We start from the raw sequence: 20,601 nt of genomic DNA on the forward strand, positions 1-20,601 counted from the left end.
AAATGTTGATAAATTATCCTTTTTTTAAAATCCCCAAAATATACCAGTATAGAAGCTGCAAAAACATACAAGATCTTTTTTTTTTAAAGAAAAGGCTAATTTGCCAGTATTATTTGTACTTGTTCCCAAAAAATATTCTATATTTCTAACACATTTGAAAGTCTTTATATACACTAGAAATGATTAAAAAAATACTGCATGTGTGAGATAAATTTGTGCAAATATGTTAGATTCCACTAATGGTTTTTGTAATTACATGTATTAAAAGTATGTAGGTTAATGGTAAAGAATCTGAAATGGTCCACAGATTGTGAACATACAAGAGTTTCCGGGCAACCTTGCTTATAGCTCAATAAATGAATTATGCGCGGCATATTTGCAGCTAAAGTACAAAACATTACTGTCTTCAGACATTTCAACCAAGAGATAAGTGTGGAAATTGCACCGAAAAAAAAGTCTACGTGCTCACAGTCACCATTACTGATGCATTGAAAGTGGCTGCTCGTGTTTGTCTAGCTTTACCTGATATGCGGGACCTTGTAAAAGGCAATGGTCCAATATGCATGGTGCATGGAAGGAGCCCGACGGAAAGCGGCAGAATGAGGGTTTTGCGAGCGATCTGTGCGGCAATAGAATGGATTAAATGACACATGAATGTGATGACTGTAAAAACGGCCTAACAGCTACTGATGCATATGTTGATCATGGCCAGTCATTTTTGGCCTGTAGAATCTGCCCGGTATATTACAGGGTATATTTTCGTCAAAATGGCGCATAAACCTCGGCATCATGTTTTGTGTTTGTGGGACAAATGAGCTTTAGACAAAACAGACAAGGGAATAGACTTGTTTTCTATTTAATTAATAGAAACCACTAGTTGATATAAAATGTTAGAGGGACCCCCAAAAAAAGTTGAAGTTTGACTTCATGAACTTGACAATACAGTATCAAGGCAAACTTACAGTACAGGCCTCCGTTAAGGTGATGTATCATATATTTAACTTCTTGTGCGCGGAACTAAAAAGAAAAAAGAAGAGCGCATACGTAATTGAACATGGTCATATAGTAAGACTGTGAACTGTACAAGTGTTTAAAAGATTGCTGACACTGGAAGAGTGATGCGCTAACAAATCAAGCAGAAAAAAAAACCTGATGTCAGTCACTGTGACCTCTAAAGTGAGGATCAAAATAAAGCCAAAGCAACAATGTCCAGGTAAGAGCCAAACTCCTTGCGATTGGTTCCTATTGAACGTCCTATTCCCAAGAGCCCGGTAAGCCATCTTTGGATACCAAAATGTGTCCCGCCAAGTCTTTTCAAATAAATACTGGCACGCGCCGCTATAAGGGCACGCACCCCACCCCGAACGCAAGTTAGTCAAGGAAGTACCATGCCTGACTTAAATGTCTGTTTTCATTTTGTCCACCGAGCTGTTGATCTTTGTCAGAGTCTTTTTGATGCGCAGCGCAGTCAGTCGGGCCGAAGGGTTCTGATACCAACATTCCTTCATCAGTTTTGCCATAGAGATTAAAGTCTAAAAAGAAATGGGAGACATTTATACATAAATATACATATATATATAGATATAATGCAAAATAAAAGCTTGAAGTAGTGCATAATAGAAATGTCCCAGATGCGATCATGTCAAGGAAATCGACTTACTGTATCCGAGAACCAGCGGTTTGGTATGTTGGGCCTCTGCTGGTCAACACAAACCACCTTCTTCATGTCTTCAAAACTGGGATCGCTGGGCACGGCGTCGTGAAAGGGGGGCTTGTAGTCCTCGACAATTCCTAAGAGGAGAGCACATGCACTTTGACATAATAAACTTGTGTACAGCAATGAACAAAAAAAACAACCAGCTCTTGTGTGAAGCAACAATTGAGATGATGACATCAGTATAAGCTTCTCAAATTTGTACTTTACAGTATTAGAGCTGGGAGGATTCCAACAGGTTTTGTCAAGTGAAATTCAAGACATGTTAAGACTAAAGAATTTAATAAGAATCTCAGGGTAAAGTTAATTGAAAAAAAAAGATAACATCAATGCCACATGTCTGAAAAAAACGCACCGTTGCTGACCGTCCTCCTGGCGACCTCCCACAAAACGAGACCCAAAGCCCAGATATCCACCCTCTTGTAGGACTCGAAGCAGTCCATCTGTATGGAGTCATCCAACACCTCGGGGGCCATGTAGCGTTTGGTGCCTACTTTGGGATTGTTGCCCACATCCAGTTCGTTAGTGTCTTGGAAATGCATGACGGCTAAACCTGGAAGGGAAAAAAACCATATGCATTGTGGAGAACTAAACCACAGTAAGTGTCGAATGAGTGACTTGATGTTTTAGTCAACAGGATGTAACCTGCTCTCTGAACATTACGCCCCGCAGATAAGACAACCGAGATGGCGTCATCCGTTGGTGCATTTAAAACATTACGAGGTAGCCGCTTCCAGCACTTCCCGAGTACCTAAATAAGGTCCTTGATCAAGCGAATGGAACATTGGTCTTCGATAAAGTGCACTTCCGAATGTGTTTACAGCTCAGGCAAAGGAAGAACATTAAGCACTGTTTTTTTCTTTTAAATTAGGACCGAATGAACCTAGGCACAAGGAACAATATTAGATTTATTTTCTTCCCTGCACGCAAGATAAAATTAGTTACCACCTCTAGACCTCCTCACAGGTTAAATCGTCCTCACAGCCATGGTTCAGCCTTCAAAAACAAAGGCGTATTGATTGTATTCTTCTTACAAGGGTCAGCAACACTGACCGTTCATTTTATCCAGGTTATTTTTGCTCTTGAAAACCCATAGAATTTATGAATTTGGATGTTGCAGGAAACCAAAGTCACAGGTCCATCAAATATACAAATTTGGTACAAATATTATACATTTTCAAGTGCAAATTTCATAGCAATTCAAGTTGCCAGCCATTTCAGAGCATTTTGACTGATTTCAATATTGTCCTTGAGTATTATACCAACACCAAATATTAAAATACTTTAAAATAGACTTAAGATAGCTTTTTTTTTACACCACGTTCCACGGGTTGCATTTTTCTTACCGAGGTCGGCGATGCAACACTGCCCGTTCTTTTTAACAAGGATGTTTTTGCTCTTGAGGTCTCGGTGGGCAATGGCCGGCTTGCCCTGGGTGCCAAAGATCTCCACGTGCAGATGCGCCAAGCCACTGGCGATAGAAAGCGCCATGCGGAGGCAGCTGCACGCATCCAGCGTGCTCAACTGAAGGTAGTCGTATAGGGAGCCCATCTCGTGGTAGTGGGTGATAAGCCACAGCTGCGTGCTAGAGTTTCTGGAGGTCATGTCGGAAGCGATGAAGCCTGGAGTGACGGCAAACGGTCAGAGACACACAAACTGCAAGTCAAAATACAAACTCCAAAAAGAAACAAGTCTTCTGTCGATGCTGCAGTCAAGGAGAGAGGCAAAATATTTTCAAAATGGCAGCCAGCTCCTTATTTGTATATCCGTCAGTTCCTATGACTGAAGAGTTAATCAATTCCAGTGACGGCTTTATCCATCAATCGCAATGATGGAAATGTCTGTCAATTCCAATGACGGGCTTTATCTTTCAATATTAATGTGAATTGGGGAAAAAGTTATTGCCAATTCCTCCAGAAATTGCATTTTCTACCTCAAATATGTGAAGAGAACGCTCAAACAAAGAATAAAAAATAAAAAGAAATATTGCATTGTCATTTTTATAGGTAAAAATAATCCATTCTGATTGAGTGCCACTCAATCACTCAATGTGTTTTTACTTTTGTTACTTTCTTTGCGAATACAGATTTTTTGGACAGTTGCTGTCGTTCAAGTGTATCGTTTCCATGCACCCAGTGATTATCCTTGACGTACCCAGGATGTTTTCGTGTCTCAGTAGCACTGTGTTATAGATCTCCGTTTCCCTGAACCAGGACTTCTCGTCTCGAGAGGAGAAGATCTTCACAGCGACACTCTCTCCTTGCCACTGGCCACGCCACACTTCACCGTAACGGCCTTTACCTGACATGAAGGGAAAAAAAGAGATGCATTAAAAAGTTATGTAGTCAAACAATGTATTTCTTCATTTGAGGTCTGCCAACTATACACATTATTACAAAAATACTAGCCTAAATTTGCGATCCTAATACATTTTTCACTTCTTGGTTATTGTTTCAAGTGGTAAGAGTTTGATGGCAAAGCTTATGCATGAGTCACAGGAGATAAGAAGCAGACAGTGGGGTTTAGAATTGTATAAGATGCTCAGTTCGCATAGTGTTATGCAGATTTAAACCTTGGGGGAAATGTATGTGGAGTTGCTGTGGGCAAAACACAGATTCAGTATCGATTATTCAAGCAGTGTGAGGATTCTTCTGTACTTTTCCTTGTGTGTGTGAGTCTTAGGGCACCCCGCTGTGTTGACATAAAGGTCTCATTAAAATGAATGAGCAAGGCTGCATATTCTCACAGAGCTAATGTCAATAACAATACTGGCTCAGAGTGGACACTCACCCACACACTCGTTGAGAGTGATTTGTCGAGCCACGGTCCTCTGAACCAGGAAAGGCAGGCCGGAGCCGCTTCCTGAAGTGCAGGAGTGATCAAGTAGATCCTGGAGATGAAAAGAAGAACAGTTCATCCTTTGCAACTTAACATCAAAGGGAGGTTTAGCTGTAGGCAAAAGTTGGATGAAGTCCAATTTTGCTTGAAATAAGTACATTATACATTTTATAAAAACAGCCCAAGTGCAACCCCCCCACCCCCTTCTTAGTTTCAAATGTTGTGGCTGCTGGAGATTCAATCTAAGCTCCAAAACAAGGCGCGACTCTGCTAAGCCTTTTATTTTTAACCGGGCAAGAGGACACGTGCAGCGCGTGGCACCAGCACAAGAGAGCGGTGCTGAGTCAAAGGCTGAAGGGAAACCAAACCGGGGGATGAAAGGGGGCGGGGGTTGCAACAAACATTGGAGGCCGACGCCTCGTATAAACAGATTTATTATGGATGAGCTGTTTGCGAGACAACTGGAATTACAAGACGGAAGACTGTGGCTGTAAAATGAAAGCGTTTCTAAGCTCTGAAATAATAATGGTTTGGGGGCTTACAACATGATGGTACCAGAAGTTGTGGGTGAAATGAAGTGTTTATGCGGAAACAAGAATTTGAATCAATACATAAACGTGTTAATCCGGGTTGGGAATAAGAATGAGAAGCTATGGATACATTTCTAAGATTTGATCATTACACGGTTTTGAAACAGGCGGCAAATGAAATGACTGTTGAAAGATGTCGTTCTCCACTTCAGTTGTGAAGTTTATAGGTCGCATTATTGGTGGGAAAAAGATTATGGATCTTTTTTTTAGATCATAAAATGGATGGCTGTATTTTATTTATGTCCTTGTAATGTTCTTATTATGTGATAAATGGGGCTTTTTCTTGCTACATGGCAGAGTATGTGTTAGCGTCGATTAGTTAGAGATATGGTGCCTGCAGGACTAATTCAGATTAGAGACATGCTCAAATAAACAAACAGTAGGAGTCGGTCGGCGTACAGAGTGCTAAGCATTTATCGGAGGAAAATCGTTTATTAGAGAAGTCTTTATTTGGCTGTGAAAGGAGTCTGAAAACTGTGAAAGTCAAGAAGGCATCATCTCAAAAGGGATTAGACATCAAGTTAAATAAATTCTCACTGACCTCAGTGCGACACCCTCCACAAGTGCTTGATAGCCACAACTAAAATATTTCTGGTCTAGCACAGCCGTGCACATTTTTACGACGCTTAAATAAATATTAGGCGGCTTCGGATTTTCAGTTTCTTTGCCAAACGTTCGGCCGAGCCAGAATCAACGGCATGGCCGCCCCGTTACGCCACACGATGTTTAGATACCTAACGCTCCCATTGGTCAAAGCATACTGTATTCAATTTCAGAAGGATCATCTGGATTTGAAGAGTGGAATACCACAGAAAGAGTAATAAACAAGGCCTGCTCACAAAATGGATGCAAAGTCTATTTTCCTAAGGCTCCGCCCACGCTGTCTCTGCTTAGCGTGATTAAAGAGTGCGGCCAGCCAGTGAATGTGCTGGTCTGTGCGACCACAGGACTCCACCTAAATTCTGGATCCGTTTAGCGAAACCTCAAAACATAAACCGCAGTGTGCAGTTGCTGGCTAAGGGAGAACATTCCTAACAAAGACAGTAAAAATGACCTTGAAAATCAAAACAAGCGTTAAAGGGGCTTTCTGGCGCAGAACAAAGAGTCTTTCTAAACCCAACATACAAAAACACAAGACTGGACTTGTTTCAAAAGACAGTTTAATCTATGTTTAATCTTTTCAAATACTGGAATTTTGTAAACACGAGTAATTAAATATATTAGTGGCGGCGGCTACTGCAGCTGATTAAAATGTGATTCCACGTGTATATTAAAACATCATTAACAATCATTCTCATGTAGCATAACATACAACAAAGTAAATCCCTTTTTAGTAGGTGTTTCCTGAAGACATTTTGGAGATATAAAATGCTGCCAATAAAACTATTTTATTTGTTCAAAACTAATTTTATGTAAAAAATATATATATAACCTGCCTCGTTAAATTCAAGGCAGCCCTACAATAAGAATAAATTTGTAGACCACCATTGCAAATCAAGTGTGTCTTAATATTTCTTCTCAAGGTAATTTAATCTTTTCATTTTGGCTGAAATGATAAAAATTAGGGCTGCAGTTACCAGATATTTGTAGAATCGAACAAGTGATTCAATGATCTAATTGAATTATTCTTTTGAATTCAATCTATGTTTAGAGTGAGACAGCAACATTTTGCGATTCATGTGTAATGTCTTAGCTAGTTACTAAAATACATAGATCTGCTGATGCTGTTATTTTTGACTTACCGCAAGTGTGCTTTCTCCCACATTTGATGCAATGAGACCATCAATGGTTCCATATTCAGCATCTCGAGAGGTCAGTCTTTCCATCTGATTATGGTGGATGCGTCTGAACACCAGAATGGCGATGACCGAGAGGACGACCAGGACGACTATTGGCGCCACAATGACAACAGCCAGCATCGTCACATTGTAGCTTGACAGCTCGTCAGCTGCGAGGGAAGGGAGATAAGAATATTATACAGGGTAGGCGTTGGCTTCAAGCAGACATTTTGTCATGTCTTTTGCTTTCTAGTACAAGCCTGAAGGCCATGTGGTGAAATTGACAGTTATTTCTAACTGCTTATAATTGTCAAAAGCTGCAGTTTTAGCTGGTGGGGGCTTAAATGATGACATGGGATAGACAGAAAAAAAGTTAATATTTACTCACCATTAGCACAAAATACTTGAAAACCAAAATAATTAACATGCACTGCTTAACTTTATGAGGGGTTATTAAAAAGATTCTCAAATAATGGTATTTGATGCTGAGCAATTTGACACAAGTTTGAACATAAAATCCATAGGTGCAAATGGTGTGCAAAGTAATGTCACCCTATTATTTGTGTTATTAAGTTTACCTTCCTCTTTAAGGAGAAAGGCCACTCGGCTCTAACTTTAGCACACACAAAGATCCCCTTCCCCCACTGTACATGAGAAACCCAGTTCTCCCAAATACACAGGGACTTACGACTATCAGTTGGTATATAAAACGAGTAGAATATAAAGTAGAGTATAAAAGAGTGAGTAATTAACTACATGACGTCAATTCCATGAAAAAAAGGATAGCAGGTCTTCTTCAAACACATTTTCGTAACATGAGGGAGACATCATGCTAATCTATTCCTCTATAGGAGTAAAACAGCAGGATGCTGTAGACCTGAATATAGCTGTCTGTCTCACTCTAACTCCCTAGGTAGCTTCTAGCATCAAGATAATGTCAGAGAGGACAGCGGGGAGTGGACCATGACTAAGTAATAGTCAATCCTCCCCCAGACAACATATTCAGTCCTCTGTCAATTTTGTTAGAGGGGGGGTGACAAGAATTTGACCTTATAGAGGTGAATGTGACAGAATTGTCACACTCAAGTAGTCACACTCCAATTAACCCTCGCTATGTTGCTCTTTAGTAAGTGTATTAATGGAGATTTTAATAGTATGTAGCAGAGCAGAACGCAAGACAGATGGAGCATATGCAGAGGCGATGGCAAACAAAGTACTGCACCTTTCACAGGAAGCTGCACTGTGCTGTTCAGGTTACACAGGTGCCCGAAGCAGCATTCCACAATTTGGTCTCTAGAAGGTGGAGTCTTGCAGGTCATCGTACTCTGCTCGTAGACATTAAAGCAACCTTTCTGGTGCATCAGAGAGCCGCCGTTGACGGTCAAGGAGGAGAAACACTGGCTTCCCATGCAGCGGTTCCCCGTGGCGCACGAGCTGCCCTCGCACACGCACTCGTGCTTCTCTTTGACAAGGGGCTTCACTTCCTCTGTAAAAAATTTATGATGGGGAAAGGGTTAGCCACGATGCCGGCGTTATCTGATGAGACACAGTAAAAGGAGCTGATCACAAAATATAATTCTCGGGTTTGACTCGTACAGAGAAGTATGAATTCAATTTACTGTTTTGTGATTGTAGTAGGAGTTGGTTTGAAAAGTATAGTAAGTAGTAGTTGGAATGCCCACTTTATAAGATGCCCTGTTGAAATGTTAGCACCATATAAATATCAAAAAAAAAATTGCAATGATTAGCATTACAAAAAAATCTATAAATCCTAATGAACGCTACAATTACTCCATGAACACTTGATGGATAGACAAAATTAGTTTTAATAGAAAATAGTTTGTCAATTTTATCTGCAATAACTATGTCAACAGAAATATTAGAAAAAAATGGTAAAAAATGTAAATAATAAAAATGTACTTCCACTAGTACATTTATGCCCGAGTGTATCCTCCTTATGTGAAAGTGTTTGGCACAGCTTTTTGTGGTGTTGTATATCGTCTGCAGCGTGTACAAAGGCACCTTTCCCCGGAGCTTGCACGGTGACGTTCATGTTACACAGATGGCCCTGGCAGCACTTGACAACGTGAGCCGGCGAGGGCAGCGTGGCGCAGGTGGCTCGGCCCACGTCGTCATCCCTCAGGCAGCCCTTCTGTTGGACGGAGGTGCCGTCCGTCACCTTAAGGGACGAAAAACAGTGTTGCCCAGCGCAACGCCGACGAGGCTGGCAGGCGGCGCCCTCGCACACGCACTCCTGCTCCCGGAGGATTGGTCTGCCTGCAGACGCTTCCACATCTGACGGGCAGGAGAGGAGATAAAGGGAGATCCATTAGCGCAATATCATTACTGTCCCATTATCGTAACTGGCATTCAATTAGACATAACAAGGGATCAAAGCTTTCTACAGGCTCTTACTAGGGAAAACTTTCTATTTAAAAACTGAACACCCACCTTTGTTGTCTCAATAGACTGCCGGCATTCTATTACAGTGAACCCTTGCTTAGTCGCTATTCACAAGTTAACTTGCCATGCTTCAAGGTGTTGATATTGGCAAGGATAAACATTTTAGAGGGCCGTAAATTATTTGCTTTAGCCATAAGACTAGCGCGACACCAATGGCACGGAAAAAAGAGCATTGATAGCCATTTCTCCCAGTTTAAATGAAATAGATGTCCATTTTTGTCAATGGCAGGCTATGAGTTCAATACTATCAAGAACAAAAACACCTTTTTTAAAAGGAAATTATGAAAGTCAACAGCCAACCTTTAATATGCTGCTGTAGGGAGACGTTCATGTTGCACAGATCTCCATAGCAGCACTCCATCATCAACTCGGGAGTCGGTGGGATCCTGCACTTCCCTTCTTGATTACCCAGAATGCATCCCTTCTGAAACTCCCAAGTACCGTTCAGCAAGGAGATGGAGGTGAAGCACTGCACGCCCGAACACCGGTCGCCATCGCTGCACGACGACCCTTCACAGAAGCATTCCGAGGCCCCTGCGTCGGTCTCTGCTAAACAGATGACAGCCATGTTGAGCGCCTTTTATTAACGTCAACGGAAACCCCCAATTTTCCACGGCATTTCGAAATTATGAACTACTGCAGATGTCAAAAATAACTGCAAGACAGAGGATTAGACAGACCAGGGTGGGTGTGGAGAAGGGGAGACGTGCTTGAATGATCAGTCTGTGCATGCAATTTGCTCAAGGGGCACTCTGACAAATAGAGATTCTGAGACTGTGTTTTTACTGAAAACTGAGCATCTATAGTTAGCCGCAGAGCTACATTCAAGTAGATAATAATGCCTGTTAATCCTTGCTTAAGTCCCCCTTCTTCTCCCTTTAGCTACAATTTGATGTCAAAAGCTGAAAAGGAGGGTGATGCTTACCTTCCAAGCTAGTGCAGGGAGGGACCAAAGTGATGAAAATCAAAAGAAATATTGGGCCTTTCATTATCGTAGACCTGCATGGGGAAGAAGACAAAAACACCACCTTAAAAACACGCCAAAACGTACAAAACTTGTCCATATTAATGTATTTTTCTGGGGCCAGATGCAAACTGTGATATACACGGTCAGCATGTATCAATTCAACACAGGGGGACATATTTTGTTTTTTTTTTGCAGGAGAGTCAAAACCAAGTTTAAAACATGTGAAGTGGGACTTGTGCCTTGCTGTTGTCCTGGCAACAAGGCATGAGTGGCAAGCAATGGGGAGACTGGTGCTCTCTTATTGGCTGACTGGGTCCGTGCATGAATGTGTTGAAAGGACAGACTGCTAGCCACTGGGGGCGCAGACAGACGTGAGGAGGAGGAGGAGAGCACTGTGGGGAGAATTAGCGTGGGTGCCCAAATAGTGTCCTCTTTGGGAGGCTGCAGACGGTCTAATCCTTCAATATTTAATGCGGCGGTAGTAACGTTCGCAGACGGCGGGCAGGCAGACAATTGTTTGTTTCGCCTCCCACTCCTTGTCACTACTCTTTCCATAAAAATATTTTTGAAAAGGCACCACAGCCTGAAACGCAGGACCAATGCAAGATATCATGTACCCTCTCCCCACGTACTCAAACCTTTGTGCCATTATTGCAGACATAAATGATTCAGCATGCAATGTTAACATTAGCTTGTCAACAGCGTTTGTGTGGGCCACGCGCGCCGGCCACATGCTGCTCCTTTAATCAGAGTACAAAACAGGGATAATCGGTCTGACCAAAGGAGGAGGAGGAGGGGGCGTTCACATTGGGAGGTGGAAAGCGAGGTATAGTCAGGGGGCAGTCGGCGGACAGTGGGTCAAAGGAGGGGCAGCGAACTGGGCCAGTGAGGGCAGCAACCGTGTAGAGAGGGAAGTGGGACAAAGAGGTGTCTGGTGTCGGAGCCTGTGGCGGGAGTGAGAAAAGGGACACCTTCTTGGCAGCAGACACGTAGTGGATGTGATGATTCTAAACATCATCACGTCAAGCAAAGCTGGTTTTCTTTTTTTGTAAAACACTAATGCATTTTTATTTCTTACATGACCAAGTCTCAAAATGTATTCTTGTCATGCTGCCTCAAGTAAATGCTGCATTTTATTTTTGCCTTCTGTGGATTGCGTATGAGCTGTAACAGAGGTGGGGCCGCCGCCGCAGTGTGAGGGTACTCCATGACACGGAGATGGGGGTGTGAAGTTTCGCACATGGCAATGTCTGGCAACTATTTTACAAGTCACGCTGAGCTGATGACGTGGGTTTGATTTACAACATTCAATGATTATATTGACATAAATCATTTTTAAAAAGATCCCGAAGGGCCTCATAAATAATTTGCATGACATTAAATTGAATAATATGCAACATAACTGTATTTTGTTGTTGTTCTTGCTCAAAATTGGTACGTGTTAGTAGCTTGAATTGAAGGGAAAAAAATACATAGAATCCGTAATAGTGACCAGTTTTATAAATCCCGAGATTGCAGACCTTCCAAGCACATTTAGGTCAGCGGGGGAGCAGAGAACAGATGGATATTTTGTCCAAGGACCAGACTACTCATAATAAGAGCTTAAAAAAACAAAAAGGATAAAACATAAAACAAAAAAAATCAAGTCCATTGAAATAGACAATATCAGACACTGATGTATCCATTAAATAGAATTTAATACTTAATTGATTTCACAACTCATTGTGTCACTGTGTAAAGGCAAACACAACAGCCAACTTTGTGAAAGGTCCTATTTAAATAGGTAAAGGCAGCAAATTTTCTGTGCGCCTAGATGACTCACATCACTCATGGTGAGCGCAAACCTATATGGATCTAAAACTCAGCTAATTCAGTTAACTGAACAGAGCGCTGCAGGCATCTCTTGATGGCCTCGATTAGTGCAAGTCAATGATTTGCTGTGCTTTTTGTTTACATTCACAGATGAAAAAACTCTGTAATGGAGCACTGAAAATCAGCTCAGTGTTTCTTTGTTGTTCAACATGTTTATGCAAGTGAATTGTGAACTAGTTGAGCACAAGCTGCAGTTGTTTCAAGTAATCCATTTAGAATTTGTACTCAAAACAGTGGGGGAAGATCTAACTGGTTATTTATTTCATGAAGTTTGATGTGTTCAACCCTCACAAAAAACAACCAACTGGTGGTATGTATTCGCGTGAGCACACATGTTTATCCTGATGGATTGAGTTCTCGAGTAGGGCTATGTTCACAAAAGTTGACATGGAGCCATGGGTGGGCTCTCACATCACTGACACACTTGGCATGTTGTCTTCTGTATCGGTTTCTTTCGTCATGTGACAGCGCACAGTAAGTGGAGTACCTGCAGGAGTATAGAGCGCTTAATGTCTCAATCACTTTTAAGGAATGTGAATGGTAGCACTTCAGCACTCCATTTTTTTACACGAAGATGGATTCCGAGAGAAAGTTCAATACATTTTGGTGCATTTATTATCTAATAGATACATTTAAATAGTGAGTATTTCAAGTGCCTTTCACAGTCAAGTACATCATTCACAAATATTTGTTTACAAAATTGGCTTAGGCATTTGTAATCGGCTGATGATTTTGTTCCTTTCTTTTAAGGAAACAAACCCTCAACCATTTCAAAATTATACTTTCATATGTTAAAATAAAGAGAAAGCACTGAAAATGAGACCTTCAGGCAGCTGTAATGATTTAATATACTAAATTCTGTCATGATAAGAAACTGACAAAAAATGTTTTTTCATCTTTGGGGATGGTATTTTGAAATCCGAATAGACGCTTTATTGTGCATTCAGGTTGGTATGAGTTGGAAATGACAAAACGTGCAATGTCTGAAAAGAAATAGTGTTGCAGTGAGGTATTGTGGAGGGAGTGAAGAATAGTAAGGGAGAGGGGGGGGGGGGGGGTGGATTGGATGCCCTGCAGGAGCTGCTGAGTCATCATGCTAGGAAAAAAAAAAATAGGGGAGACGAGTCGCAATCTGCGTCTGAGCTGGCAGCCTGGCATAGATACCATGGCACAAATAGCTTGGCCAGCAAGGAAACTGCAGCAAACTGCAGTGAGGCCATTCAAGAGGCAGCGAGACACCATAGCAAAGTGTAGCCCCTGTATGTCTGAGATCTCCACTTAGGGTATCACCCAGACACAATGGCTAAAACAAGAGCGAATGTGTAAATCGCTGATAAAGCAAATTCAAACCAGCTGTGCAAGTACGTCAGAAAGATAACAAATTCCGAATGTTATCCTAAGACATCAAGCCAACCTATTTAAGACGGTCCTTCCGGGCAGTGCCATCTAGGTCACCTCTCGTCTCTAGTGGAAGCAGATACTGTTGTGTCGCTTGCTTTTTTGGCTCACGGCCGCGATATAACATAATGAGAACTCAGCAGTCCTGTGAGGTCACTGCTTCTCAACACTTTGGAAGAACAGTTGCTCGGTCACAATGCGGCAAACAGACCGAAAGATCTTAACAGGGAGGCTGTCGAGACTTGGGAGTGGCCCGTTATTAAACTGCTATGCAAACAAACTTACGAAGGGAACCTGGCTGGAATTTACTGCTTCCTTGCACTGTCTTTCAACAACAGCAGAACAATCTCTTCCACTACACTTGTCGATCTCACATTATATTAAATTTGAAAGGCATGGTCCTATAATTGCATTTTCCTATTTAAAAAAATGAATCTACCATGCAAACAAAGTACTGTATTAAACAACAGCAAATTTAATTTAAATAATGCTTTATTGATATACCGTATGCTTAATGTGCCATATTTTATTTTAATACAAACTACACATAAAACAGACTTTAACCAGGGCACATTCGGATATCAACTTACCTTATGCACGAAACACTGGAAAAAAACACCTGTTTCTCCTTAAAGGGGAGAGAATATTTTTCCATCCCAGCTGAAATAGTTTTGTTTCTTAAATTGAAAAAAAAAAAGACAACCCCACATTTTTTCTAATAGTGTAACAGTAGAAAAACTAATTATATTTGCAGGGCGTGTTTGCAGACATTTGATCAAAGTTGACCCTTCACTGTTATGCTAAGCTTTAAAAGAAGGAATGAAAAGTCTACTTCTGCTAGTCTCTGGAAAAGCATTTGAAATAAGTCAGGTCAACCCCAGCCCTTTTGGTATCCTAGCAGCTGCCTCAATTTTGCAATGTAAAGAATGTAATCAAAAGTGTTTTCGCTTCTGCCTGTGTCCAATTTACATTGGCTCTACAAAAAGCAACACAACTCGTGCTGGTAAACGGAGCAAAACCTTGGGAGTTTGACACAAAGGTGTGTTTTTGGGTGGTTCTCACGCAGATGTAATACAGCTCTGACGCGTGAAGTCGTTTGAGACGTATCGAAAGGTTATACAGTGAGGTGATTAAGACAGCGTTAACGAGTGGTCAACCCCAATGGTCACCATGGCAGTTCGACTTTTCACACAGCCATCAAAACATTTCAAACTGCCAATTCAAACACGCTCTTTACAGCCCTTCACAATCTTTGCCAGTGGAGGAATGCACAAACACTCCAAAAGAGCATCTCACAGGGCTCCTGGGCCTGAAGCAAAGAGCTTCTCAAAAGCAAACCTTGCCTTGATTTGTGTCCTTGTGCAACCTTTTGGCAAAATGTGTCCTTGTCAAACAGGCAAATAGAAAGGAAAGACCAAAGAACTGTGAGAGCCGAGGGCAATAATTAGTCTTGATAGTGTGCAAAGAGCTTGAAAACCAGAAGGACTTGTGTGACAGACTATCTTTCTTGTGTGACCCATTCACCAACCTCTTGACCGGTGTGTTGATAATCATCCGCTCAGCAAACAAACATGCAACAAAACAATAAAAGTGTCAACAGCAGAATCCCACTCATCACATCCTGGAGCCAATGGCCAGCTTTTATAGTCCAGAATTCCCAAGTCTTTCAATACTGAATGATCATTGTACTCCCAGAGGTACTACAGCTGGGCAGAATATCTAAAGGTTTTAAAGCTTTTGTTTACATTGGCGTGCTAGTACTAGACAGTTTACAGTCCCACACTTGTGGATTATATGAGTTCTAGTGAAATACTTAAATTCCCAGTAAGATGATTTCTAATTCAGTATAAATGAACTTGCCGGTTTTCCAAGCAGAACTGATTTTGCGAGTTTATTGTCATAAATCGCAGCCAATGAGTTAAAAAAAATAAGTGAACCATTTTTTAAGAAAATAAAGATACTTCCAGATAGATAATAACCTTAATCCAAATACAAATTTCCACCCATATCGCACATCACTAGTTATGCAGGTACACCTTGAACCATTCTGGAATAATTGGCAAGCTCATAGCCTGTATAGAAATCCTTTAATTACCTGCCCTGTAAACTGGACAAAGATATACCTATCAACCTTAAAAACCGGGTAAATAGCACAAGTGTAATGAAGGTAGTGTAATGAAACAACTGGCACAATGTGTATTCCAAAGTGTCTCCAGTGCAGACGAGAGGAGCCAAAGGCACTGCAGATCCATGTTTGAGTGCTTCTGTGCAGACAGTCGCCTCTCATCTCCCTTCCCCCCCGTCTCCGCTTCTCTTCATCCACGTTTTAAAAACACAGAAAAAGAGGCGATCGATAAATCCGTGCGGAGCCACCAGCAGAGAAGAGGGACAGATAGTCAAACAAGACTAGACTTTAGGAGGAAGATTGTCTTTATCTCATTCCCCTTCTTTTAACTTTCAATGTCGCGATTGCGGCACTACAAGTTCCAGACAGCCCGTCTTGAAGCAAAGTGCTATGGCTCAAATTATGGATCAAAGAAGGGGGATTTTTGCATTAAATAATACAGGGGCCTCTTTTGTAGAAAAAGAAAAAGACACTGAGGGCAAGTCAAGCCACATGCTGTTATCCCTGTGCCGTCTGACTCCTTATCAGATGCCAGCCAGCACCATTGCAAAGAAAAGCTTCTGCCAAGTCAGCATATAGTGTAAATACAAACACACAGAGCAGCTAGCCAAACACATCAGGCTTGAAACAAAAAGGTTGTTGCCCTCCTCCTTATCTATGCACAGCCAAACTACCCCCAACCCCCTAACGCAAGCTTCCCCCACTGACAGAAAAGAGTGATGAGGGCCAGACTCTTGCTCAGACTTGAAGTCTATCTTGGTCTCATAACTGTGGTTCTCGTTAAAGACACATTCTGTAACCTGATTCTGTACACGCACACACTAACAGGCAAAAAGAAGCTCACCTTAGCATTTCTCTTGTGTGATCAGACACACTACAAACAAAAGGACACACAAACACACCCAGACATTAACACACACAAACAGACATGCAAAGGCATGAGCATGCACTCTGAAAGCCGATAAACGAGAGTACATTTGTGAAATTCAGTAAAATTTCAATGATTTTAATGATCAGAATTGTGTGAAAAAAACAGGGTTTTTAAAAAGTTTTATTTTTTTTTCAGTATTAACTCGTCTATCGCCATAAATGACAGTTAAACATGATTACTCAATGCCATCCTTACCAAGTATCACACAATTTAGACCCCACATTATCCTTTCAAAATGAGATATCCGGAAAACAAGCTGTTTTCTAGTTTCCCACTACCTGTCAGACGAGTTGGCATCCCAGCGAGGCATGTCAGACGTCATGCTATCAGAATACCATGAACCATGCTCAATGATGCAAACCGCTGAGCATGCAAAGGTGAGATGACAACCAGCAGACTATGAAGTTGTTGTCTACAGATCATCCATGAACCAAAATAGTCACAGGCTGCTACTCTGCATGGGCGGATCAGGAGGAGGAATGATGGTGGTGGTGCTGCAGATCTTTTTCAAAACAGAATGCTGATTTTATGATGATTAATGATGTTATTTTCAGGGGGCATCCACAGGGTGAAGCTTTTTAATTAGTATATAATCCATATTTTATATGGGAAACATTTGCAAATAACCAGGTATTTAGACTGTTTTTGATCAGATGAAAAAAGGCAACTTGAGCATTTGGATGTCAACATTGTATTTTGCTCATTAGTGGAAATAGATGCAAAGAAAGAACAAAAAAAGAAGGAAAACAATGAGCTCTGTCTTGATAAAGAGGAGAATTATAGACTGGGGATATGAAATACAGCAAACTGCAAAGTGGAGCTTGTACTGTTTAATACTGCATCGCTGAGACACTGCAACAGTCCCAAGTGCAGTAAGGTAAAAATCCATGTATACGTATAATCAGCTTGCTTCTGTTTTTTGTTTGCTTTGTTCTATTTTTTTTGTAGCATGAAAGCTAAAAATGAAAATGGTATCGAGGAGTTTAATAAGTGAGACATAAGTGAGCAACAGAAAAAGCTCTAAGTAGATCAATACCTCCACAGAAGCAGCTGGTCACATGACCTGAGGCCCCAGGCAAATCATGTAGGGATAAAACAGAGGTCTAGATTGAGCGAGGTGATTTTAGAAATTAAAAACAAATAGAACACAGTTAAAATGGACATAAAACAACAGGCAGAGTGGAAGGAGGCAACAATATGAGTCATTTGCTTTAGTTTGGGCTCTGCAACATTTTAAAGATTAGTTGAAAAGATTTAAAATCCTCCTTTTGAAATTACAGAAAATTATCAGAGTACTATAACCAGTTACTTTTGGAAAAGAGTCAGCCAGACTCCACCCAAACCAACTGATTACCTTTTGTCCCTTAAGAATAGCCTCACCTGGCAATAGTGAGCTCGGGAGTCTCAGCCACATTGTTTGTCAAAGCCTTAAACTACTACATTAGAAGTATAATCAAGTACGAACACAATCAAGTAATCCCCAGACATACTTGATTAATGTGTTTGTGTCTGGCAGGGGAAGGGGGAATGTTTTGCCAAGGGAGGAAGTGATTGCGGGGGACACAATGATGCAAGCAGTCGATTTGAACACTTGGGTGTGAGACATTTGCACGTCTTTTAATCATCACAATTATCTGGGAATGGTTCCAGCGAAAATCAACACTACCTTAATGAAGTCATTATCAGCGGGTCTACAATCCAGCATTCTCAAAATGATTTCAGCTCAAAATCCTGATTAGAAATTTGGTCATTTTCAATCAGTGATGGTGTGAATGGATGCTTGTCTGGTTTATTACGTACATGCCATGTCATTAGCCTAGTTAAATCATTGTAGTCGAACAACAATGGGCCAAATAAAGACGTGAAAAGGAACATTTCAATCAGAATAAAAAACACAAGTCCATTATTTTTTACAGATTCATGGGTGGGAACATTTTTGCATATTTGACATTACAAGTTGAATGAAAATGTCATCAAGCAGGCCAGACTGATGGATCATTGGTAGTACAACTAACCGCACAGAACCATTTTTGAAAAGTTGTTTTTGCGTAACAGAAAACATATAAACGGATAAACACTATGTTTTGACCTTTGTGGAGCCCTATTTAAATTATTCTATTCTGCGCAGCAAAACAAATGAAATTGAATTGACATTGGCTACCATTGATAGCACTAGACGTGCAATCCATTTTGACTGAGACGATGTCAGCCCTCCCAGTCAAAATGTTTTAGACATCTACTGCCATTAATGACGAGGAAACATGAGCATTCACAATGGGTGAACTTTTTCAACTCCAGATGTCAACTCTTGTCCATCACAAATGGGTATATAATATTTTTAAAACCATTCCAGTACATCAATACAAGCTCCAAATTGCATTGCCTTTAAAATCCATCATCTTCATCATCTTCACCACCATCCTTGAAGGAATGGGCGATTGTAATGTAAAAAAGTGCTCAGAAAGGGATGCTGACACGCACACGATGATACCCCCCCAACCCCCTAAAAATCAGTTTGCATGACAATACACCGATGAATCACAGCTCATTGCGAACTTTAATCAACTCTTTTATGTTACTACACTCCTGGATACGAACCAGACCTGTTATTTATTAGATGGTTATTTGGCTGGAGGCATTCATTTAAAATAATTCTGGGGGAAAATAATGGCATGCCGAGTCGTGTTTAATGTGTACGTGACAAGAAGCTTCTTGTTTTTACAGGCTTTGTGGACGATCAGAAAAGCCAAAAATATTTAAGATCTCGTTGCAAAACTACACAAACCCCATAAAAAGACGTACAAAACACAATCGCAAAAAAACAAAAAGTCAACTTACATTTAAGCGACTAGAGACGCCAGTACGACACTCACCTCATTGGAGTTTTGTTTCAAAGTGCTTCAAAAGGTGGTCTTCGAACGAAGCAAAGGGTCCATCTCCTGGCCCCAATCAGCGACAATAGCCAGTCTGTTCGCCGAAGTCCGAGACGCTGCGGCGGCTACGCGGCGCCAACATTCCCCCCCGCACCACAACAACCCCAAGCACGTCCGCTCACTCACTTGCCCTGGCTTCGTCAAATTCACTTTTCACCTCGCCTCTCCGCTTCGGCAGAGAGAACCAAAGGACATTTTCTGCCTTTAAAATGCGGTTCGGCTCTGGTGAAGCAGCCGTGTGGACTTCTCAACTCCGATCGCTACAAACGAAGGCGGAGGTGAAGGAGGAGAAGGAGAAGACGGGGGACACGGTAGAAAGATTGCAGGAAGTTCACGAAAGACTTCGTTACCCATAATACACAGCGGCATCAAGCACTGGAGTCTCCGGTGAATTTTCGGAATAAAATAAAAGCCAATACCGGCGTGAAAAATACATAACAAAGTTTCAAACAGACTTGACACTACTACTATAAGGTGAATTTAAAAAAAAGCAAACCAAAACGACTCATTTTTTTAATATAAAATGTAAAAGTAAAACACCTGATGAAATCAGGAGAAGTTCATCAAATTCATTCATTAACAATTTTTTGCTCAATTTATCCTCACAAGAGTCGCGGAGGTGTTGGAGCCAATCCCAGTCTACTATACAGTAGGTGGGGGACATCCTGAATTGACCATTTAAGTGTGTCTTTTTTTAGTTCTTATTAATAAAATATATGATCCAGGGATTTATTTTTATACTTTTATAATACTTCATTTAATGTAATTCTAACGAGGAAAATAACCTTAGAAAGATTGGGAAAATATGCATTAATTTAGGTGCAGATATTTAACATAAAAAATACTTGTATTCATGTATATATATAATTGTAATTATAGTTGTATGCTCCAAGTGCTCGCTAGGGGGCACTGTTGTATGTAATAAAATTTAGATGTTTACTCTTCATTAGCAAAATTACACAGAAAAAATAAATAAAGATAACCTGAAAGAC

The 20,601-nt window shown here is 41.0% G+C and overlaps 1 protein-coding gene across 4 annotated transcripts; it reads right to left on the reverse strand.

Moving 5' to 3' along the window:
- Nucleotides 1-840: 840 nt before the first annotated feature.
- LOC144086787 (activin receptor type-1-like) lies at nt 841-19,939 on the reverse strand. Of its 4 annotated transcripts, none has more exons than XM_077616890.1 (13): nt 19,550-19,939; nt 17,713-17,739; nt 10,309-10,382; nt 9,684-9,929; nt 8,943-9,215; nt 8,143-8,406; nt 6,885-7,090; nt 4,505-4,604; nt 3,869-4,015; nt 3,061-3,336; nt 2,070-2,267; nt 1,661-1,791; nt 841-1,532 (listed from the first exon to the last, which is right to left on the reverse strand). In XM_077616890.1, the coding sequence occupies exons 1-13, from the start codon at nt 19,552-19,554 to the stop codon at nt 1,398-1,400; spliced, it is 2,082 nt and encodes a 693-aa protein (XP_077473016.1). In that variant the 5' UTR covers nt 19,555-19,939; the 3' UTR covers nt 841-1,397. The 4 variants fall into 4 exon arrangements, with proteins under 4 accessions (XP_077473016.1, XP_077473015.1, XP_077473018.1 ...); XM_077616889.1 differs by having other exon boundaries at nt 9,684-9,932; XM_077616892.1 differs by lacking the exon at nt 17,713-17,739.
- Between the last annotated feature and the right edge of the window lie 662 nt (nt 19,940-20,601).

This window comes from Stigmatopora argus, chromosome 13 (assembly GCF_051989625.1).
Source record: "Stigmatopora argus isolate UIUO_Sarg chromosome 13, RoL_Sarg_1.0, whole genome shotgun sequence".
Lineage (NCBI taxonomy): Eukaryota > Metazoa > Chordata > Actinopteri > Syngnathiformes > Syngnathidae > Stigmatopora > Stigmatopora argus.

What these genes read in the sequence shown, in the direction of transcription:
- LOC144086787 (XM_077616889.1), bottom strand. An exon ending in TCCCTGCACTAGCTTGGAAG is followed by an intron (nt 9,933 to 10,308) that starts GTAAGCATCACC and finishes TCATCTGTTTAG; the next exon opens with CAGAGACCGACGCAGGGGCC. An exon ending in ACCGCTGGTTCTCGGATACA is followed by an intron (nt 1,533 to 1,660) that starts GTAAGTCGATTT and finishes ATTTCTTTTTAG; the next exon opens with ACTTTAATCTCTATGGCAAA.